General features: G+C 42.4%; 1 protein-coding gene across 1 annotated transcript in view; it reads right to left on the bottom strand.

Annotated features, from left to right (window-relative positions):
* NUP58 (nucleoporin 58) overlaps positions 1-24515 on the bottom strand; it is a 220622-nt gene that overhangs the window by 98665 nt on the left and 97442 nt on the right. The window contains exon 8 of the mRNA XM_030200320.1: positions 4508-4682. Within this exon, the coding sequence (XP_030056180.1) occupies positions 4508-4682 (175 nt within the window). The remainder of the gene's footprint in view (positions 1-4507; positions 4683-24515) is intronic.

Genomic DNA, 24515 nt, shown 5'->3' with positions numbered 1-24515 from the left:
AAAGAGTTAAGTCAGCGATTTTAAAAATGAGGACTCAACAGAATGAAATTTCCTAATCCATTTACCAGGATGTTGAAAAGGAACTGCAAAGTGAATCAAGAAATGGTCTATCCAGGACAAAGGTATAGAGGGTAAATTACTGCAAGTATGAGAAGAAAAAGGAGGAGAGATAACCAGATCCAAAGTATGGCCTGCCAAATATGTTGTAAACTGGACATGCTGATAAAAGTTCTAGATTAGATAAAAATGTGGTAATCGAGATGAACGTGGATGAGAAAGGTTATCAATATAAACGTTTAAGTCAAGTTGAGACTCCAGGTGAAGGTTATGGGGTGGCCTTGTCACTAATACAGACAAAACTGTAAACATTAAAAAAGTACTTTTATTAACTTAAATTTGGGGCCAGTTCCTTCACAGGCCTAAAACAAAAAGAAAAGGCTCTTATCTTCAAAAGGGGAAAAACGTTTGGCATGGGCCTGTGGCCTACAGGGTCCAAAACACAGTCTATGGCCTGGGACAGCCATACCTAAAAACAGTTTGTAGGTTCTTTTTCTCTCTTTGTATTTCCAGGTCTGGCTGCAGCCAGACCTCAGAACAAGGCCCACAATTCTTCAAATAAAAGAGTGGTTACCTCAGCCAGAGCATGGTAACTGGAAGTGTTCAGTAAGGGCATATGCTGGGGCTTCAGTTCTTCCTTCCCTGGGCCTCCTCTATCTCAGCCTGGCCTTGTCTTTTAAACTTCCCAGGTATTTACTCCACCCCTCCCAGCTCAAATTAGTGTTTTTAAGGTGGTCTAGGTTAGTTAGAGGGGAGAGGGACTTTTCTTAAGGGTGAGGGGCTTTCCTTAAAGGTGAGGGGCGGTGTTCTATAAACCCCATCACAGTCGCATAGAATAAGTAGATTAGAAAAGTTCATTGATGTATCTGTGTGACAGAACAGTGTGTTTTAAACCTGTAAAATTGCCTTTATTAACTTTTGAAGTGCATTTCTCTAGTTTGGCCAGCAGGTGGTACATGTTGCATATTTTATGTTAAAGGTGTTATAGAAAAGTGTATGCCCTCTTTTAGTTTCACTTAGTGAAGAAGTGAACCTACAGTACTGTGAGCAGTATACTTTTAAAACTTGTTGACCGGGCTCTGACTGGCCTGGAGTTTCAAATTACCCAGTAGTTATTGCTGGCTGTTGCTTCAGTCTTACCCCGGGAGAAAAGCGAGACAGATCTCTTTGCTGAGGCTCAGTGAATTATATGTCCTGATCTTCCCAGGTACTGTTTAGACAGTATGAAAATGTTTAGCTACCGTTATAATTAATCCATAATTCTGTTACCTGTCATTGTTTGTTGATTGCATATATTTTTTTTGTTCATTGTTTTAGTGTGACAATAAACCTGTTTAGTTTGTTGACTCTGCCTGTCTGGACCGATAAAGAATCCTGGTGGTTTGTGTGTTGGGTCTGTGAATGCTTTGTGGGAAATGTGGAACCACTGGGAATGTGGCTCCAGTAACCTAGAAATCACTGGGGATAATTGGAAAGTGGGAGATTCGCCCAGAGGCGGTTATGACCCAGTCAGTGGGAGGATGGTACTAGTGTAGAGAACAAGCGGCAGGTGAAGGCAGATCTGAGCTGTGCTTAGACCCTGTAAAGTGGCTGCGGGTTAAACTCAGGTGGATGGCTAGACATTTTGTGACAATCTGCTACAGTCTGGTAGACAGAGTCCCATCTGCAGATGTAAGAGAAAGTGGACAGTAAACAAACATAATAGTAAGGGAGCGAGAGCCTGATATTTCTATTAATAAGTTCAGAATAAGGAAAGGTAATTGTTGAAAGCTTTAAAAAAAAAAAAAAAAGAAACCTCATCTGAATACAGCAGTGCTAAGGCTCCACCCCTTCTAGATTGTCTTGAAGATGAAACAACTGATTACGAGGGAGGAAGGGAACAGAAGAGTTAATTTTCCTCACACGGTAAAAGCCATGTCTCTAGCTTGTACTCAGAGAAAAGATCTAAAACTAAAGATGTGTTTTGACAGAGACTGACAGTTCACCAGACTACATGATAATGATTCCGAGATTTGTGTTGAAGAACCCGTGGGAGTATACTGAATCAGATTAGAAAGGGTGCGTGATGACACTGAATCCAAAACTTGATTAGTACATGAAAGGCAGGACCCACATATAACAGGAACAAAGTATTCTTGTGCATTACGGGAAGTGGCCCAAAATAGAACTAAATATTCAGAAAAAGAAGAAGAGAAATAAAGGCCCAGTAGATGAGGTGGTGTGGCCTACCTGAACGGAGGAGAATGTCCAACATCTCCCCCTCTTCGTTGCTCACCAAGGAGCATGACTTGCCCTTTATGGGTGCTCATTCAGAATGTGCCTGTGGCAGACGCCGCAAAGAATAACACTTAAATAGGTACTTTTGAGATGCACCAGAATGACATGATAGTCACATGATGTGCTTTGCGATGTGGAAGTGGTGGGACAAACCTATAACAAGAGCATCTAATGTCAGCAGCTTGGTCTGCAAACTGCATTCACAGCATGCACAAGCATTAGTGAGGGTGAAATAATGGAATAGAAAAAGGATCTGAACGAAGAAAATAAGAAGCGACAAAAGCACTGGAAAGCTAGATGCAAAGCATTGATAAAGAAGGCTAAAAGAGAATATGAAGAAAAACTTTCTGCATAAGTAAAAACTCATGGTAGCAACTTTTTCAGATACATCAGAAGCAGAAAGCCTGTGAAGAAATCTGTGGGATTGTTAGATAATGAAGGAGTAAAAGGGGCACTCAGGGAGGACAAGGCTATTGCGAAGAGACAATGATGTAAGATCTACTTGTATCAGAAATGGTTTTCAAGAGTGACAATGCGGAGGAACTGAAAAATCTGGAAGATGCTCTGAGCCAAAATCAACAAGTTAGAGACTGATAAATCACCTCAACCAGATGGGTTGCCAACTATATCCAGATTCACTCAACAGAGTTGATCCATTCCTGGGCTTACCCCAATGCATACAGGGATTTGTAGCCTTGCTTTTCTTAGGGAATTCAATGGAGAAATCAGAACCACAAGTCCTTGCATGCAATGGGGTAAACCCAGGACTGGATCAACCCTGTTGGGCGAATATGGATCTGATTTGAAACCTGTCATTAAAATTGTCCCTAGTACCTGAAGATTGGAAGGTGGCCAATGTAACACCGATTTCTAAAAAGGGTTTCAGGGGTGATCTGGGAAATTACAGATTGGTAAGCCTGACCTCAGTGCTGGGCAAAATAGTGGAAACTATTATAAAGAAAAAAATTACAGAACACACAGAAAAACATGGTTTAATGAGATAATCAGCATGGGTCCAGCCAAGGGATGTTTTGACTCAAATTGCTCCATTTCTTTGAAGGCATGAATAAACATGTCAATAAAGGTGAGCCAGTTGATGTAGTGTATCTAGATTTTCAAAAAGCTTTTGACAAAGTTTCTCATTGGAGACTCCTGAGAAAATTAGAGTGTCATGGGATAGGAGGCAATGCCCTTTTGTGGCTTAGGAATTGGCTATTGGACAGAAAACCGAAGGTAGGGTTAAATGGCCATTGTTCTCAATGGAAGAGGGTGAATAGCGGAGTGCCGCAGGGATCTGTACTAGGACCGGTGCTATTAAACATACATAAATGATCTGGAAATCAGAACAAGCGAGGTGATTAAATTTACAGATGACACAAAGTTGTCAAAACATATGCAGATTGTGAAAATTTTTAGGAAGACCTTAGAAAAGGCTGGGCATCCAAATAGCAGAATTTAATGTGGACAAATGCAAAGTGATACACAATGGGAAGAATAATCCAAATCATAGTTACCTGATGCTAGGGTTCACCTTAGGAGTCAACACTCAAGAGAAAGACCTAGGTGTCACTGTAGACAGTACACTGAAATCTTCTGCCCAGTGTGTGGCAGCAGCCAACAAAAGGAAGGAATTATTACGAAAGGGATGGTAAATAAGACCAAGACTATAATAATGCTTCTGTATCGCTCCATGGTGAGACCTCACCTTGAGTATTGCGTTCAGTACTGGTCGCTGTATCGCAAAAAAGAAATAGTGTAAATAGGTTCAAAGAAGTGTAACTAAAATGATAAAAAGGATAAACTCCTCTCATATAAGAAAAGGCTAAAGAGGTTAGGACTCTTCAGCTTGGAAAAAAGACAGCTGAGGTGGGATATGATTTAGGTCTACAAAATCCTAAGTGGTGTAGAACAAGTAAAAGCAAAATCGATTTTTCACTTTCAAAAAGCACAGAAACTGGAGGACACTCAATGAAATTACATGGAAATGCTTTTAAAATAGGAGGAAATATTTTTTCACTCAAAAAATAGTTAAGCACTGGAACTCATTGCCAGAGGATGTAACAACAGCTGTTAGAGCATCTGGGTTTAAAACAGGATACTGGGCTAGACGGACCACTGGCCTGACCCAATATGGCTATTCTTATGTTTTTATCCTCCAATTTCTTTTAAATACCTGGGCAGTTTCCATTTTTAATTTGTCAATGGCAAGAGTATTTCTCTGAAGTCCACTAGCAGCCACTGACAGCAGCTGCTTCAAGGCTTTAATGTCCTCCTGTACTTTAAGCATTGCTTTGGAAGACATCCGACTAATTTCTTCCTGAACCTGTTTTTGCTCCTTCACAAACTTCCTGCAAGAAAACACAATTTAACGAATTAGATACACTAGAACCAAACTATTATTATTATTTTACTTGTTTTGAAAAAGCAAAAAGTCGATGGAGAGTTTCGATAAACTTAAAATAATGCAGCAGGTGAAAATGTAGGTGGAAAAATGTCAAACATATTAGCCCCAGACATAAAATTTGTTTTGTATGTAAAAAGTGTATACAGTGGGGGAAATAAGTATTTGATCCCTTGCTGATTTTGTAAGTTTGCCCACTGACAAAGACATGAGCAGCCCATAATTGAAGGGTAGGTTATTGGTAACAGTGAGAGATAGCACATCACAAATTAAATCCGGAAAATCACATTGTGGAAAGTATATGAATTTATTTGCATTCTGCAGAGGGAAATAAGTATTTAATCCCTCTGGCAAACAAGACCTAATACTTGGTGGCAAAACCCTTGTTGGCAAGCACAGCGGTCAGACGTCTTCTGTAGTTGATGATGAGGTTTGCACACATGTCAGGAGGAATTTTGGTCCACTCCTCTTTGCAGATCATCTCTAAATCATTAAGAGTTCTGGGCTGTCGCTTGGCAACTCGCAGCTTCAGCTCCCTCCATAAGTTTTCAATGGGATTAAGGTCTGGTGACTGGCTAGGCCACTCCATGACCCTAATGTGCTTCTTCCTGAGCCACTCCTTTGTTGCCTTGGCTGTATGTTTTGGGTCATTGTCGTGCTGGAAGACCCAGCCACGACCCATTTTTAAGGCCCTGGCGGAGGGAAGGAGGTTGTTACTCAGAATTGTACGGTACATGGCCCCATCCATTCTCCCATTGATGCGGTGAAGTAGTCCTGTGCCCTTAGCAGAGAAACACCCCCAAAACATAACATTTCCACCTCCATGCTTGACAGTGGGGACGGTGTTCTTTGGGTCATAGGCAGCATTTCTCTTCCTCCAAACACGGCGAGTTGAGTTCATGCCAAAGAGCTCAATTTTTGTCTCATCTGACCACAGCACCTTCTCCCAATCACTCTCGGCATCATCCAGGTGTTCACTGGCAAACTTCAGATGGGCCGTCACATGTGCCTTCCGGAGCAGGGGGACCTTGCGGGCACTGCAGGATTGCAATCCGTTATGTCGTAATGTGTTACCAATGGTTTTCGTGGTGACAGTGGTCCCAGCTGCCTTGAGATCATTGACAAGTTCCCCCCTTGTAGTTGTAGGCTGATTTCTAACCTTCCTCATGATCAAGGATACCCCACGAGGTGAGATTTTGCGTGGAGCCCCAGATCTTTGTCGATTGACAGTCATTTTGTACTTCTTCCATTTTCTTACTATGGCACCAACAGTTGTCTCCTTCTCGCCCAGCGTCTTACTGATGGTTTTGTAGCCCATTCCAGCCTTGTGCAGGTGTATGATCTTGTCCCTGACATCCTTAGACAGCTCCTTGCTCTTGGCCATTTTGTAGAGGTTAGAGTCTGACTGATTCACTGAGTCTGTGGACAGGTGTCTTTCATACAGGTGACCATTGCCGACAGCTGTCTGTCATGCAGGTAACGAGTTGATTTGGAGCATCTACCTGGTCTGTAGGGGCCAGATCTCTTACTGGTTGGTGGGGATCAAATACTTATTTCCCTCTGCAGAATGCAAATAAATTCATATACTTTCCACAATGTGATTTTCCGGATTTAATTTGTGATGTGCTATCTCTCACTGTTACCAATAACCTACCCTTCAATTATGGGCTGCTCATGTCTTTGTCAGTGGGCAAACTTACAAAATCAGCAAGGGATCAAATACTTATTTCCCCCACTGTACATACTACTCTGTTGACATACAGTGGGGGAAATAAGTATTTGATCCCTTGCTGATTTTGTAAGTTTGCCCACTGACAAAGACATGAGCAGCCCATAATTGAAGGGTAGGTTATTGGTAACAGTGAGAGATAGCACATCACAAATTAAATCCGGAAAATCACATTGTGGAAAGTATATGAATTTATTTGCATTCTGCAGAGGGAAATAAGTATTTAATCCCTCTGGCAAACAAGACCTAATACTTGGTGGCAAAACCCTTGTTGGCAAGCACAGCGGTCAGACGTCTTCTGTAGTTGATGATGAGGTTTGCACACATGTCAGGAGGAATTTTGGTCCACTCCTCTTTGCAGATCATCTCTAAATCATTAAGAGTTCTGGGCTGTCGCTTGGCAACTCGCAGCTTCAGCTCCCTCCATAAGTTTTCAATGGGATTAAGGTCTGGTGACTGGCTAGGCCACTCCATGACCCTAATGTGCTTCTTCCTGAGCCACTCCTTTGTTGCCTTGGCTGTATGTTTTGGGTCATTGTCGTGCTGGAAGACCCAGCCACGACCCATTTTTAAGGCCCTGGCGGAGGGAAGGAGGTTGTCACTCAGAATTGTACGGTACGTGGCCCCATCCATTCTCCCATTGATGCGGTGAAGTAGTCCTGTGCCCTTAGCAGAGAAACACCCCCAAAACATAACATTTCCACCTCCATGCTTGACAGTGGGGACGGTGTTCTTTGGGTCATAGGCAGCATTTCTCTTCCTCCAAACACGGCGAGTTGAGTTCATGCCAAAGAGCTCAATTTTTGTCTCATCTGACCACAGCACCTTCTCCCAATCACTCTCGGCATCATCCAGGTGTTCACTGGCAAACTTCAGACGGGCCGTCACATGTGCCTTCCGGAGCAGGGGGACCTTGCGGGCACTGCAGGATTGCAATTTGTTATGTCGTAATGTGTTACCAATGGTTTTCGTGGTGACAGTGGTCCCAGCTGCCTTGAGATCATTGACAAGTTCCCCCCTTGTAGTTGTAGGCTGATTTCTAACCTTCCTCATGATCAAGGATACCCCACGAGGTGAGATTTTGCGTGGAGCCCCAGATCTTTGTCGATTGACAGTCATTTTGTACTTCTTCCATTTTCTTACTATGGCACCAACAGTTGTCTCCTTCTCGCCCAGTGTCTTACTGATGGTTTTGTAGCCCATTCCAGCCTTGTGCAGGTGTATGATCTTGTCCCTGACATCCTTAGACAGCTCCTTGCTCTTGGCCATTTTGTAGAGGTTAGAGTCTGACTGATTCACTGAGTCTGTGGACAGGTGTCTTTCATACAGGTGACCATTGCCGACAGCTGTCTGTCATGCAGGTAACGAGTTGATTTGGAGCATCTACCTGGTCTGTAGGGGCCAGATCTCTTACTGGTTGGTGGGGGATCAAATACTTATTTCCCTCTGCAGAATGCAAATAAATTCATATACTTTCCACAATGTGATTTTCCGGATTTAATTTGTGATGTGCTATCTCTCACTGTTACCAATAACCCACCCTTCAATTATGGGCTGCTCATGTCTTTGTCAGTGGGCAAACTTACAAAATCAGCAAGGGATCAAATACTTATTTCCCCCACTGTATGTACTCTCAAAATTCAACGGATGTCCTACAGAAGTAAAATAATCTATTTGAAGCATCTGAAAATAATCCTATCATCTTACTGAGAACAAAATAAATGTCAAGTTTGTAATTTGATCCTTTGTTTCTCAAAGTGATATATAAAAATGAAGGCGATCAATACTGCACTGCCAACAAAATTAAAATGTAACCTTATCCTTTATTTTTCTCTCTCGTTCATTTTTCCCATTTATCTTTTAAGATCTTCTCTGTCAGCAAGGATGAATTAGCCACACAAGAGGATGACATTAACTGACCTCACCAACACAGGTAGCTCTCCAAACTGAGAAAAACCTAACACACTGTATGCAGCCACGAACTCATGAGTCCCCTCAGTTTATTCTCATCCGAGCTTTTGAATGGGAATGGTTTTTGGTTTAAATTTTTTTCCTTGTAGTTGAAAGGGTTTTTTTTTCTCTCCTCCAGAAATTCTTATATCTCCCTCACTTAAAAAAAAAAAAAAAAAAAAAAAAGACTATAGGGTGTTTGTAGTTCCATTAATCCTCAAAAAAGTAGTATAAACCAAGTGAGTGCTGAGAGTACAACTTTCAGTTCACTAAATCTGCCTGTCAAAGTTTCTATAACCTTTCTAGCTTTTAGAGGACACACCACTAGAAAAAGTCTTATGCTTTAAATGAGGATAATGTGTCGCCTGGTGTGATGAAAGGCTCTAGACCCATTTTCCAGGCTTACATAAAACAGTTTAGTAATTTTTATTTCCAGAGTCAAGTTCGAAAAGTGTCTGTTAAGATTATTTCAATGCAACTGATGCATATGGTCTCTATGTAGAAAGCAGATCCATTAGCAATTCAAATTAACAGAGTTGGCGTCTACAAAAGCCTCTCACAAAACTTCCCACTCTGTCTTGAACCTCATGACTCTAACCCAACTGAAGACAGCTCCCATTGGGCCAAGAACCCATATTTTTGGCTGTAGTCACTCTAGAACACAGTCACTAAACTCCAGGCCTATGTGACTGATTTACCCTATAGAAAGATTAGATCTAGAATGTTTCTGTGCACCCATTCTAAGTTCCTACAATTTCCACCTTAAGTAGTGGCCCTTCCTATATTTTTCCTAAGGACACATGATGGTGAAAATGCGGTGCATTGATTGGATTACACTAGAGACTTAGCCTTCTACCTGGAGTGCAATAAAGCCAACAGAGAGCTCGCTCAGCCATTTGTTTCTTTGACCCCCAATACTCAAATAATAAAATTCGAGTCTACTTACCTTGTACAATCATTTTTCACAGTCTGCACATTTGTTACTCAAGCAAAATGTATAAATCACGAGATTTATACAAAATTACAGTAATCTTGCCACTTATCACTTAGAAATATTTTAGTTAAACCGAAAGTGAACCTGTAACATATAACTTGCAATCAAAATCAGTAAGAAAGTTATCTACCGATCCAAAATTGGAACAGTGAGCAAAAATGGGTATTATTTTGTCTTTTAATATAGCCCCATTGTGCTCAGTAGTCCGGTATTGGAACATGAAAATAGTTCAACATGATCCATGAAATTTTTAGAAATTAAAAAAATATATATTCTACTGACAACATGTATTCTAGCTGGAAAATGAATGTATTATAGAAATCTAGTGTGAAAATAAATATTTGAGCAAAAACGGGTTAATATCGTTTTTGTTTTTTTTTTAAACGGTGGTAAGGGATTGTGCTGGTACATGTTTTTCGTGGGTTCCTTTTAAGGTATGTCATGCATTGTTTTGGTTTTTTTTTTTTACATTTACACAAATGATTATTTATCACTTGAGATTTTCATGGTGGTAGAGATTTGGAATTTGGACTGTTTGGTGTTATTCCACCTTTTCCCCCTTTCATGTCTGTTTTTATTTTACAAAATCCTTTTTCTGCTATTTACCAGTGCTTAACAGTTGCCCCTGATGCACATTATTCCCCAGATTCTATATATGGCAACTAAAATTGCACACACAAATCAGTGCACATAGCCAATTTGCACAAGCAAATTAATTATTGAGCCTATCAGCACCAATAATTGGCTTCTAACCACCATTTAATGGTATTGCTATTAATTTGGAGTTATGCACACATGATATTCTATAATGCTGTGCGCAGAACTCCTATAGCAGGTATTTTCAAGGAGGTGTGGACAGGAGTGCTCACATAATTTACGCGCAGTTACAGAACAGACTTGATCGATGCCTAACTCAGCTTTCAGCAGGCATAATTACTGGTGCCTAAAGTTAGAAGTTGTTAATGTGCTTAGTGCAAAGACGTAGATCTTTTATAGATTAGCGCTCAGCGCTTAAAGTTTTCAGTGACAAGTTTTTGCTGCCATTTATAGAAACTACTCCTATATGTGAAAAAAACATGTCAGACTGTCAATAATGTGTGTAAAGAACTCTTGGAATCCACTGGTTGCTAAACATGCCTTTGCTGTCTTTGTTTTTAATCTATTTAATTTTAATAAATATTTTGTTGACAACCCTGTTATTTGTTGTGCTGCTTTTTGATTTTGGACTTTGGCTTTTGTAGCGGGACCATCAAAGCAAGGGAGGAGTGTGGAGACATTTAAGAAGGTAAAATTATGTATCATACCTGATAATTTTCTTTCCATTAATCATAGCTGATCAATCCATAGACTGGTGGGTTGTGTCCATCTACCAGCAGGTGGAGATAGAGAGCAAAGCTTTTGCCTCCCTATATGTGGTCATGTGCTGCCGGAAACTCCTCAGTATGTCGATATCAAAGCTCCATCCGCAGGACTCAGCACTTAGAGAATTACACCCACAAAGGGACACTCTGCCCAGCTCACCACCGCCGAAACGGGGGAGGGGAATTAACCCAGCTCATCCCCACACAAGTGGGGGAGGGGAATCCGTCCAGCTCATCCCCGCGGAGCGGGGGAGGGACACCACCCCGCCGATGCGGGGGGATCTGGCTTATCCTGCAACCGCAACCGCAGGAGGAGCTGACTGACCCTAACACCGCCGAAGCGGGATGGGTACAAAGCTGCCCTACAACCGCACGAAGCGGGAGGGAGCGCCGGCAGAATTTATGTCTCAATCCAGCCCCGTACAACGGAGGGGAGAGGAATGCAGCAGCTCACTGTAACACAAACTCGTCTCAACTGTTGAAGAATCCAATTGAAAAAACTTGAACACGAAGTCCTCCTGAACAGGAACTGAAGACTAAACTTGAACCTGAAATGCAACCAGAATATAAACAGTACAGATATCTGAGAGGGGCTATGGATTGATCAGCTATGATTAATGGAAAGAAAATTATCAGGTATGATACATAATTTTACCTTCCATATCATCATGCTGATCAATCCATAGACTGGTGGGATGTACCGAAGCAGTACTCACCCAGGGCGGGACATTGAAATCCCTGACCGCAACACTGAAGCTCCAAACCGGGCCTCCGCCCGAGCAGCCACAGTCAAGCGGTAATGCCTGGAGAAGGTATGGGCCGATGCCCAAGTTGCCGCCTTGCAAATCTCTGCCAAGGAGACGAAATGAACGCCCTTAAGGACGTCCAAAAAATTTTTTTTTTTTTTTTTAACGGAGCCAGCGGGAGGGGGGAGAAAAGGAGGAACCTGGCGCCACCAGGTTTGCACTTGCTCAAGAAGAGCCCTCAACCCCAGGTACTCAACAAAACCTAAAAATTAGGCTTGGAGACCTAGCCAGAGCTGCTGCTGTGTGTGACCACCATCTGCTGAGATAGAGAACATACTGAGGAGTTTCCGGCAGCACATGACCACATATAGGGAGGCAAAAGCTTTGCTCTCTATCTCCACCTGCTGGTAGATGGACACAACCCACCAGTCTATGGATTGATCAGCATGATGATATGGAAACACAGTTAATTAAAAACAGAATTGCTTCCACTGACATTGGGAAACAGTTTCTGGGAATAGAGCAGTTAAGGTAGCTGCATGACAGATGTGACAGACGACAAATATATGATAGGAGAGGTCAATGTGACACTAGGAGGGCCTCAGATCAAAAGCAGCAAGTTAATATGTGAAGTTTTTCAATTATTTTATTGAAAACTATACTCCTGCAAAGTCACCTGTGGGGAAGAGAGGATAAATCAATTTCTAGAAGAGGCACACCTGTAATTGAGGTAGCATAATGCCAACTGTTAAATAGGCCTATTTCACAGGTGGTGCAGATGGCTATCCAGCAGTTGACAGGAGGAAAAGTTGACAAAAGAGGATGGGTTTAGTATGGGAGTATTAAGAAACTGCAAAAACAGATGGCACCGATCTTACAGAGGGTGTTTAATAAGATGAAATGTACGATGCCACAGTGATAGTACTCCATAAGCAGGGAAGGCCTGCACACCAATGCAGGGGATACAGGCCGATATACCTACTGAATAGGGATTAAGATTTATGCCAAAAGTTTAATCGACTTGTGGGAAAAATCTGAAAATATTGGGACAGGGCAAGTCAATATAATGCAGCTACAGGCAGCTGTGAGCTGCAAAGAAAAAACAACCAACGCACTTCTTGAGAATATCTGGTTGAGGGGTGAGGGGGAAAGCATGGAGTTTGTAGAGGATAATGCAAGAGTGGTAGTAGCATGAAACCTCTAAAAACCATAAAATATGAAAAATAAAATCATAAATAAATTATAGTGTTAAAATGGAATAATGCCTCACTCAAAAGAAAATATTAGATGAAATTAGGTTAAAGCAGCTTCAGGCCACTTCCCAAGTGGTTCCAATACTTAAAAGCATCAGATGTTTTTTTAAGAAACAAAAATGCAGAACCGCAGAATCGCACTATTTTGGTAATTCTAAAGACAAACACTCAAAAAGTGCTAAAAATGCCATGGGATTTATGCATTCCAAAGCATGTGTTCTGATGATGTCAACACATGTCAGTGATGTCAATGGACGTTAAAACATAGAAGGATCATTAAAAACAGCTCTAATAAGCATAAAACACCTAGAACCATAAAATATAATGTAAAAAAAATGCACACGAATAAAAATATGCTTATTTCACCTCCAAAACATCATGCAAATGTGCTAAGAAAACATCACAAATAAAAGGAGGGAACTTATTTCTTCTTTAATGTCCAACACTTATTACTGACAGCTCATAGCATACAATTGTTGTCATAATACTTTAGCATATATTTGCGTGAGGTACCTTCATCAAACAAACAATAAAACAGCTGTCATCATTGAGCCCTGAAACACCTTCCTCACAAAAGGATCCAGAGTTCTGGCCTCCCTGCCTGGAGAAGCAGAGCCACGAGTCCTGGCCCTCTTCAGAGCAGATCTGACCATCGCAGAATGGTGCAGCATCTGGCCCTTCTAGAATCTGGGAGCCTTTTGAATACGATACATCTAATTTATCTTCTTAGGGACAACCTGCAAAGGGGGTCTCCCAATTCTTCTGTGCATCCCTGAGAATGGCGTGGAAGAGTACAGTGACCGCCTCCCTAAGGGGACAGGAGTCATCCAGAATGGTCAACAACTCTGCCCTACATTCATCCTTGGTCTCCAACTACAGAGGTAACAGCTGCAATCCACTTAACAAAACTGGAAAAGGAAAGACTCTCAGGAGGTGATTTCCTTCTCTCCTGTGGGGATGCCACAAGACCTCTTTTCTGAGAAGTAGTCTGGATCCTCGTCAGTCATGCCTCAGACTCAACACACTCCTCCTGGGAGAAATGAGTCCTCACCTGGCTCAATCTACTGGAGAAATGTCCAGGCTGGTCAGGGCGAGGTGCAGATGAGACACCGAACTCCAGGGAAGTTTCCTTCCCTGATGTGCGAGATACTGCATGTGCTGGGCCAGACTCTGATGCCCGTCGAGGCAATGGCGCCGGCGGCTGCTTCACACGATAGGAGAATGGGAGAGTGTTTGGGGGAAGGGGGGACTTTATGATGTATGACAGGACAACATGAGCATGAAAAGGCAAATAGCTTATATTTCAGATATCTATGCTCCACTAAGGAGAAAGATTGCTATATAGTTAAAAGAGAAATGAGGAAATGTCATGGGTGATAAGGGGAGGGCATAGGGAGAAGGGAGACAAGGAAGTTAATGTTTTGCTATTAGAGGGGAATTAGGGGACGGGGACATTGGATCCACCAGACAGTCTAGGTCCCTTATACAATCATATCCCATCAAGATTTGCTAGTGAAGTCCTGGGATGGCAGAAGAGCTTGAGGTGTCAAGACTACTGATTGTAACAGACTTCTGTCACAATTTGTTGTACTGCAATATCTTAAAATTCAAATGAGTAGCTAAAGCTAGCACAGAATCTTCATAAACTGTCTCCTTTAGAATGCTTATTAAATTTGTTGATACATAACTCCTTTTTCTGGTCTTCATATATTCACCAAGTGTAATGCCCCCTTACTGGATGCTCCTGGATTCAGGGTCTGACCTGGCAGGAGCCTCTCAAAGGCAGTCTCTCAGTCCCTGGCCTGGTGCTGGGTGCCTCCACCTGGGGAAGAAAATTGCTGATAAGATTACCCTCTTCGCGCCCTCCCCCCCCCCCCCCCCCCCCCCCCCCCCCCCCCCCCCCCCCCAAGAACAATAATTTTAAAAAATGTTGCGAACAGGGCTGGCTAATAAATTAAACAAGCTTTATTTAACTATTTATTCATTCACTCATTCTTGTATTCCACAATTATCCAAAACAAAGTTTCAGTTCAATGTGGCTTACAGTTGACAAATCAGGTGAAGTTACAATGTTGCATTTTGTCTGGGTCATGGGAAATGAATTCTAACCAAAAAATTTCTTGAAGAGGTAGGTCTTTAGTTCTATCTCAATTGAAGGTAGTTTGTGATGCTTCGTGTGATCTTGAGGATTGAGTTCCACCATTTAGATCCTAGGTAACTGAATCCTGCCATGTAGGTGGTTTTGTAGATTGTGTTTCTGCAATTGGGTAGGTGAAGTAGTAGGTAATTTCTTGTATTTGGATTTGCGTTTCTTGGTGATAGTTTGATCAGGTCTAGCATGTAGTCAGGGGCCATGGTGAACAGTATTTTGAAGATAAGAGTGCTAGTTTTAAACATTACCAGTGAAGCATTATGAGTAATGGGGGTGCTCTTTCATGTTTTGACTCTTTGTAGATCAGTCTTGCTGCTGTATTTTTAACTGTTTGTAGCAATTTCAAGATGTTTTTGTGTCACTCCCTAGACCTAGGCAACAGCACACTGACCCAGAGAGCACACTGAAACCCATAGAGGCCCAACCCACACCAATGCAACACCTTGAAGCACTTGAAGCCAGTACACCCAAAGAGAAGTAGAGCTAACTCTGTCCACCCACACAGCTGTAGTAAAGTAAAACAATTAACCCCATGCTGCTGGAAGCTGCCAGCACAGAGAGACAAAGCCAGCTCAGAAAGGACAGAGAAAAGAAACAGAAGCCAGCTAAGAAGCTGACCCCCAGGAAAGAGGTAAGTTTGAGAGGGGTTCTGACCCCAATCATAACAGTTTTCTTTGCACCCTGCATATGCTGCATTGCAATAGTCTAATTGTGGCAGTATTAATGATTGCACTAGGAGATGAAATGATAGTAGTCTGATTCTTCACAGTTTCCATAGCTTTTTGAAGCATTTTGCTATTACTGATATTACTGATGACATTTGATTTCAAGAGATAGGTCTCTTGTCAAGAATGATGCCTAGTATTTTTAGCTGTGGTTCGATCCGGTATGTTTGTTGGTCAATTCTAAATTTTTGATAAGGGCTGGGGGTCATGCAGACTGGTTAGGACCTGGAATTTTGTTTTATATCTGATTTGTTTAAGTTTGAAAACTGTAGCCCAGTTTTCAATGAAGTCCATCCCTGTTTTAATCCTGTCCAGTATTTCTGTGATGTTGTTTTTGAAACGTATGTAGATGGCGACATCAGCATATACGAGTGGGTTAAATCCTGTTTTCTCTAGTTTCATGCCAAGTGGGGCCATCATGATATTGAACAGCATAGGTGATAATGGGGAGCCCTGTGGCACCCCACATTCTCGGACCAAAGGAGTTGAAAACTGATTGGACATTTTTACATGTAAGATCTAGTCTTTAAGGGAATCGTTGAACCGGTCACTACACCAGTGATTCCTATGTTGTTGAGCAGTGTCATTAGTATGTTGTGGTCTACCAAATCAAAAGTAAATATATCAAATTGTAATAACAGGACCTTTTGGCCCTGGCAAATTAATTTTCTGAATTTTGTTATCAGGGTAGTTATGAATGTTTTCCTACTGTGCAGTGGTGATTGAGAGCTGTGTAAGATTGAGTGATGCGTTAGATATTCTATTAGCTGTTGTGATACCACAAATCTATGCATATATACCATTATTCAGTCTTTATAAACCACATCCATAGAGCCTGTTGCTCTGGGCTTTCTTCAGCAAATATAACAAACCAAATATAATGACAGTTCACCTTTTTAAACCAGATACTCTTGGGCTCCAGTATTCAAAGTCAATTGGTCTTTCTTCCAGTCGCTGTCAGTCTAGCTTGCCCAGGTAACAGCTATAAGCTCTTACCTGCTGCCTAATTAGATTAGTGTGTGGGCATGGCTGAACGGTCTAGGTTCTTCTCTTCCTTTCCCGCTAGTCTATCCACTTCCAATCCCCTCACCCCTCCTGCAGACAGCTTCTGGGGCTAGCTACTGCTGGGCTTCCAGGTCTGTTGTACCTGGTCTACTGCCGTTTCCTGGAACTTTCCAGGGCTCTGAGGATCCACCATCCTCCCAAGAGCTGTCTTTCCTTCATGGGCCCCTAGGGCCAATCCCACCCCAGAGGCCTTTTCCCTTGTTGGGCCCCTAGTGCCAATCTCACCCCAGAGGCCTTTTCCCTTGCTGGGCCCCTAGTGCCAATCCCACCCCAGAGGCCTTTTCCCTTGCTGGGCCCCTAGTGCCAATCCCACCCCAGAGGCCTTTTCCCTTGCTGGGCCCCTAGTGCCAATCCCGCCCCAGAGGCCTTTTCCCATGCTGGGCCCCTAGTGCCAATCCCACCCCAGAGGCCTTTTCCCTTGCTGGTCCTCTCTTCAAGAGAAGCCTCTGGGGCTTCTCCCTGCTGGGGTTCAGAATTACTAGTCCATAACAGGACTCTACAACTGCCAGTTCCAGGGTTCCCTACTAGAGGGCTACCTCTGCTCTTCTCGGCCCTAGGCACCAATAGAGCCCCCGCAGGCCATGTTCTTCTGCCCCGAGCTGTGCTGGCTCACAAGAGCTGCCACTCCTCCTGCCCTGAGCTGCTCCTAAAAGCTTCACTAGCCTTGAGCCCGGCTCCTCAGGGCTTCCATTCTGTGTGTCTTCAGAGAAGCCTCCAAAGGTACTTTTCCCTGCTGGGATTCAGATTTACCAGTCTATCAAGGCACTGTAATCACCAGTTACAGGGTTTCCCTGCTACAGAGTAATCTCCACAACCAGCCAGGACCATACAGATGGTTCCGCATGAGTCAAGCTCTTTACCAAACATTTTTTGCAAACTACCTTCACTAATCGTGCCATCAAATCACCCTCCCATCTGAACTCATGAGGAGTAGATTTTCCTTTTCCCTCAGTTTCATTCAGTTCACTCCATACAGCGTGTAGGCACAGTATGTCCCAAAAGCTTTATTCATTTCAGTCAATTAATTCCAGCAAAATGTCACAGTCAATTACACCAACGAAAACCTAATGTAAATCCCGATGCCTAAATTTAGGCGCGGAACAGATGTATTCTATAACACCGCGCATAGATTTTAGAAATGCCTACAACCCACCCATTCCATAACCACGCCCACTTTTCAACTATGTGACTTAGAATTTGCACGCACCATATTACAGCAAGTAGTGCGTGTAAATTCTAATGCCAATTAGTGCTAATTGCTTGGTAACATCCAATTATCTCACTGATTAGTTTGTTTCCTAATTAAGTTGAACATAGTTATAGAATACTCTTCGATTTCCATGCGGAAATCTCGGCTCAACATATAGAATCCCAGGATTAAGGTGTATTAAGTTGTCGGGTTTTTTTTTTTTTCGTTGAATCATATTATCTGATGGTCTTTTATGTATTTATTTTACAGTTTTATGTTAAGCCCCTACTGCAGCCCTTGTGAGGGTAAAACACGGTCATGTTGGGCGATTAAAGGAAAATTATATGCTGTTTTTACATATCTGCATTGAATATTTAATTTTTCTACGTGTGTCTCTGCTCCTCTGTTTTGCAGTGGGGAAGAGACATGCAGAGACAGACCGGATGAAGCATTCTGTATTTGCTAATGAACAAATCAACAAAATGTGTCTGTTCATCTGTTCTTTATTCTTCCTTAAATTTGAATTTTAAAAGTACTGCCTGAGAATCCAGAAAATCCGGATTGACCCAATCCCGAGCAGTCTGGATTTTTGGCCTTGTACTGTAAAAACAGAAGAAAAATGTACAGTAACCAACTGTACATGCCATATAAGCCAACAGAAGGCAATCTCGTGCCACTCAACATTCAATCAAGCCAGAGAGCACGGTCACTAACTCATAGGCTGCCTGTGCTAACAAATACTGTTTCAGTAATTTTTTAAAACACTGCAAAGTTCTTCCATTTCCTGAGGGGGGCCTGCAGCTTGTTCCATACAACAGCCACTGAATAGGTCCTCCTCATTGTATGTTCAAGCCAAAAAAGTCAAAAATCTGATACTTCCAGCATGTGAGAAGCCTCTGAGCGAAGTGCTTGTGGCAGTCTGTACCAATTCAGACAGTCAATCAAATAGTGAGACGACGCCTGATATAAGCTTTGATGAACCAGAGTCAATAACTTACACCTAATCCTCTCTGACAAAGGTACCAGTACAGTGTCTTACGAAAACGAGCAACATGATCATTCTTAGATAACCGATAACACATACGAACGGTGGAACTTTGACCAATTTGTAAAGACTGAATACAGACTGCTGGCAAACCAACATACCCAATGTTGCAATAGTCTAAACCAGACAATACTAAACTCCTTTTGGAAATCTGTCTGAGGTTAATGCTCACAGTTTACTCAAGAGCCTCAACTTAAAATAGAACTTTGTGGCCTAAGAGACAAAGCTGAATCAAACAAAACTCCTAAATTCTTCACAACATAGACTACTGGAATCACAATATCAGAAAGCACAATTTCCGAGGGAAATTGAACAGGTGAGCCTGTTGTCACCAATAAAAGTTCAGTCTTAGAAACACTGAGAACTAAGCAATTCGCATTCAACTATTGGTTTAAAGACAGTCTGCAACTAGGTTGCCACATCAGGGACTGACCCTGTCGGTAAAAAGAACTGGGCGTCGTCATCAGTACAGATCTGATAAAATTGGACATATCAATAGCAAACAAACAAAATCCCTGATAGAGCAGACCCTTGTGGCACTCTGGTTTGCATTAATTTCAAAGAAGACAACTGATTTCCACACGCACTTGCACCTATTACTAAGGTAAGAGCTAAACCATTCCAGCGCCAATCCAGCAATCCCAGTGTCCGCCAAACGCCTCAGCAACATCTGATGATCCAAAGTATCAAAAGCTGCAGAAACATCAAGACACCAGAAAAAACAAACAAACCTGATGCAATGATCCAAACCTCAATATAACTCATCCAACATTGCAGCTATCAATCCTTTAGTACTATAAGACCTGCAGAATTTGTACTGGAAGGGGTCAAGCTGTTTACTCTCTGCCAAATACTCATCAAGTTGTCTAAACACTGCCCTCTCTATAACTTTTGCCAACATGGGCAATGAAGCTACCAGGCAAAAATTACTAAGCACATTAAATCATAGTGCAGGATCCTTCACCCTAGGACAAACTGTTGACACTTTCAAAATATCAGGAATATACCCATTTTCTAATAATTTGTTAAACATAATTGTAACCATTGGTACAACCAAACAAGCCAATTTTTTTCATCCCTACAGGGCTACATGTGTCCACAACAGACCCAGCAGGATGACATTTTCAAACATGAGTTCACTTCTGCCTCACTCTAATTGCTAAATATAGAACAGGAAAAGTTCTCTACGATGACAAATCGCAGAAGGCAAAAGTAGAGACTAATAGACGATTCACCACTGGAGACGTGAGTCCAACAGTCTTTATTATATCAGAGATAACGACCCGACACAGGCCGTGTTTCGACGCTAAAAAGCGTCTGCATCAGGGGGCAAAATTGCTCTGATAGTTTGTATCCAGCATATTCTGTTTGGTGCTACGTGATCAGTGAGTTGACAACACATATACAAGTAGGACTCTTCGTTTTGCATTCATTACTTGGTGTATTGATTGACCCCTGATGCAGACGCTTTTTAGCGTCGGAACACGGCCTGTGTCGGGTCGTTATCTCTGATATAATAAAGACTGTTGGACTCACGTCTCTAGTGGTGAATCGTCTATTAGTCTCTACTTTTGCCTTCTCACTCTAATTGCTCTCATACCTCACAATAACATTATCAGTTTTTGTCTCACCTACAATGTAAACCACACTGAACCCTGGAAAGGGGGTATTAGCGGTATACAAAAATTGATTTGATTTACTGGCACAACAGAGTTCCAAACAGCCAATCCACCCAGCTTCATCATTTCCTCTTTTATACAAAGTATTCACCAGCTCAGAAACCTTTATTTAACTCAAAGTAGTTGGCAAATTCTTCAGAAGTTTAAACTGTTCTACATTTTAAAAGTTACGGCATTGCATTAATGATCGCAACATGGAAAATAATTACTTTGGGCTATTTAGTCACTCTTTTTGATAATAGAGCCCTTTTTCTCTAGCTATGACCAGCCTATACTCCTTTAATTTAATCAAGTAGCTCTCTCTAATTTCAGCATCCTTATCTTTCACCAGCTCAGTTGCCTTAAGCCCCAAGTAAACCAGGGATCAGCTGTCCTCTTAACTCCAACTGTATTCACAGGAGCAATCTCACTCAATGTCCCTAGCAAAGTATCATTCCAATCTGTCACTGGCAAGTCTGAAACAATGCCCAACACCGGAGCCCAAACAATAATCAAGGTCTGCGTATCAATCATACCTCTAACACATTTTACCACAGATATTTTCTGGGGAATCATATCAAATTCAGGCATTACCAACAGCACCAAATTATGATCAGTCCAAATTTGTGGAACAACTTTCATATTAGGATTAACAGACAGACCACTAGGCACAAAGGCAAGATTGAGCGTATGCCCTGCTAAATGCATATGATGTGTCACTAGCCGAGTTAAACCAACAACAGACAAACATATGGGGATACCTAACACCATGAACCACAGGCAAATTAAAATCTAACACTACTTACTTGTGCTTACTCTTCTAGTAGTGGTTAGGAACATTTTATACAAAGCAAGCACACTTGCTGTAGACTCTACAATGTAGAGGGTCAGTATTTGACTATCCAGCCATCCATATATGATTACTTGGGCATGAATAAACATATAGGCAGACAGAGAAGAGAAGCCCAGGAACGGGAGCACTGGTACTCCAAAGGTCAGAGGAGCTGGCAATGGAAGGTGGGGAGGCCACTGCTACCCAAAGAATGAAGGAGCCAGCAACAAAACCAGCTGTAGGTGATAGGTATGCTGGCTATACCACTAGAAAAAAAATGGAGAAGCCATAGCTATGCCACTAGAAAAATGAAGGAGCCAGTAGCACACTGAAAGAGTAGGCGAGGTTCCTATTCCTCACTAACTGAAGGTGCAGCAGCATGGCAAACAGGTGGTGGTGGTTGTGGTGAGTGGGTGCGGATATGATGCAAGTCACACAGTCTCCATAAACCTCCAGTCACCACCACCACCATTACTACACATACAATCTTAACTGTCAATTCCTCCCACATAATATACTTCTCCAGGTTACACTATGAATTCAAATGCTAAACAAAAATATGGCAACCCTCAACCCATGGGACTGCTCACCTCTTAGGCCAACTAATCCCGCCTGTTGACAGAGAATGCAAGGATAAATCAGACACACATGCCTGCCACTTTCCAGAGGACTGACTCCTAGCATTATTAGACTATGGCTTCTCAATCCAGTCTTCGGGACACAATTAAGTCAGTTGTTTCAGGAAATCCACAAATATGCATAAGAAATGTGCATGCACTACCTCTTCTCTATGCAGATCTCTCTCATGCATATACACTGTGGATATCATGAAAACTTGAATGGCTAGATATGTCCTGAGGACTGGGTTGAGAACCACAGTATTACACAGAGGATCAGTGAGGAAGTAGCTGTGCAAGATTCTGCACACATTCTCAGAAAATCCTTCTAGGTTTCTTTGAGCTCAAAGTTACTCATGTTTGTGCTATCTGATGCCATCACTCACTTGTGTATGCGATTTCTCTCATCTATGGAAAACCTCCGTCACACAACTGGTGTCCTGTTTTCCTCCTGTTCATCAATGTGACAATTTTTTTTCTAATAGTATCTAATTTCCTCCAACTCTTTACAATCACTTTTAGTTGCCCTCCCCCTCCAAATACTACCCTCTAGTTTCCATCCACTTCTTCCCCCTTCATGATAACTGGTTTATAGGCCTGGAACCAGATAAAGATAAGATACTTACCTGTAGCAGGTATTTTCCGAGGACAGCAGGCTTCACATTCTCATAAGTGGGTAGACAACCCGCATCGCCCAAGATTCAACACGTTAGCCAGTATAGAAAAAAGTTTGAGAGCTTTCTGGGGCGTGAGCTGTGTCCCACCATGCATGTGCAGAGCGCCTTCCCGGCCGCAGCACATTTGCTTCACCTCAGTTTAATACAATAGCATAAAAACAAAACAAATGGAGATCACGTGACGCCATGACGAGGAGCGGTTGAAAAAACCTCCGCTCCTGCCAGCCTGCAGCTAAACCCTCGAAATCGCGGAAATTGCCCGGATAACAAAGATCGCTGAACACACCATCCCACACAAGAAGCCAAGGTATAAAATCGGCGCTAATCATAACGGGACTCCATGGCGGCGAAGAACGTTCGCAGGGAAAAAGAAAAGACGCGAGCCGGCGAAGAAAAAATGGCGGCTCCATTGAGCCCGGCCGCGACAGCCCTGAGTTCAGTGTGGGTGGCGGAAGTGGCGGCGGAGGTGACAGCCGCTACGGAACCCATGCTAGATCGACGATTAGGACCCATAGACAGCAAAATAACTTTGGTACAAGAAAATTTGGGGCAACTTACTAAAGACCTGCTGGAATATCAGCAAAGACACGGGGCCCTTGAAGATAAAGTACTCAAGATGGAAGAGGAAAACGCTAAGCTCAAAACCATGGTGGAAGGCTATGAAGGGAAGCTTGAAGACCTGGAGAACCGATCCCGGAGGAACAATTTAAGATTTGTGGGACTACCTGAGGCACTGGAAACAACAAATTTGCGAGTGTTCCTAGAAAAATGGCTGACAGAACAACTACAACTCCCAGAGGACCTTGGAGTTCTTCAGGTAGAGAGGGCACATCGTGTAGGGCCCAAAAGCACAGAAACAACACGCCCGAGAGTGGTGATTTGCCGTATCTTAAATTTTGCACATAAAGAAGCAATACTACAGGCTTTGCGGAAAGAACAAGAACTGCAATATGGGAATAAAAAGATTTTATGTTTTCAAGACTATTCCGCGGCGGTGGCGATGCAGAGAAGGAAGTTTTCTCCTATATGTTCAAAACTTTTTGAAAGGAAAATCCGATTTGCACTGCAGTATCTAGCTAAATTAAGAGTCACCTACCAAGCGACCACGCAGGTGTATAATACAGTAGAGCAGGCACAAGCTTTTTTGAATTCTGTGGAACATCGCTGACCGTGATGGCATAAGAAGGATATACAGACATCCCATGGAAGGTGGGATTGCAGAAGGTAAATCACAAAAGGAATTGGATTACAAAGAGTTAACTTGATTTGAAGGATCTCGGAACCCAATTTGTGGGCTTGGAATCGCTGGATTGGCAAGAGGGACAAAATCCTGGGAGAACTCATAGGAGAACTAGAAGAACAACTAAAAGCCTTTGGGGATTTGTAATAGATCGCATTCTGAGAGAAGACCGGGATAATTGAACAGAATATCACAGAGAATTGAGATATATGTTTGAGAGACTTTAAAATAATTTCATACTGAAGAGCAGTGACAATTTGCTAGAAGGGCCGGGAGCACTATCAGAGTGATGGTGCTGGAGACAGCCCCGGAGATGCCACCGTAGAGAGACGGGGAGGAGCCCTCTTGCGAATTGAAGCGACATTTGAGAACTCTGAAATGAGGTCTTTGAAATGAGGTGTTTTTTTTTTTTTTTTTTTTCTCTTTCTTTTCTTTCTTTGTCTCTCTTTGAAGTTGTTGTTGATGTTAACAAGATTAAGTTGATAAGTTAAGCGATTATAAGTGGGAGATATACTGGAAAGGGGGGACAGAAAGAGTACTTTCGTAC

The sequence above is a fragment of the Microcaecilia unicolor genome, chromosome 4, assembly GCF_901765095.1.
Source record: "Microcaecilia unicolor chromosome 4, aMicUni1.1, whole genome shotgun sequence".
NCBI classification, from domain to species: Eukaryota; Metazoa; Chordata; class Amphibia; order Gymnophiona; family Siphonopidae; genus Microcaecilia; species Microcaecilia unicolor.
Note: the sequence above shows the minus strand (reverse complement) of the source record. Positions and strands in the feature narration are given on the sequence as shown.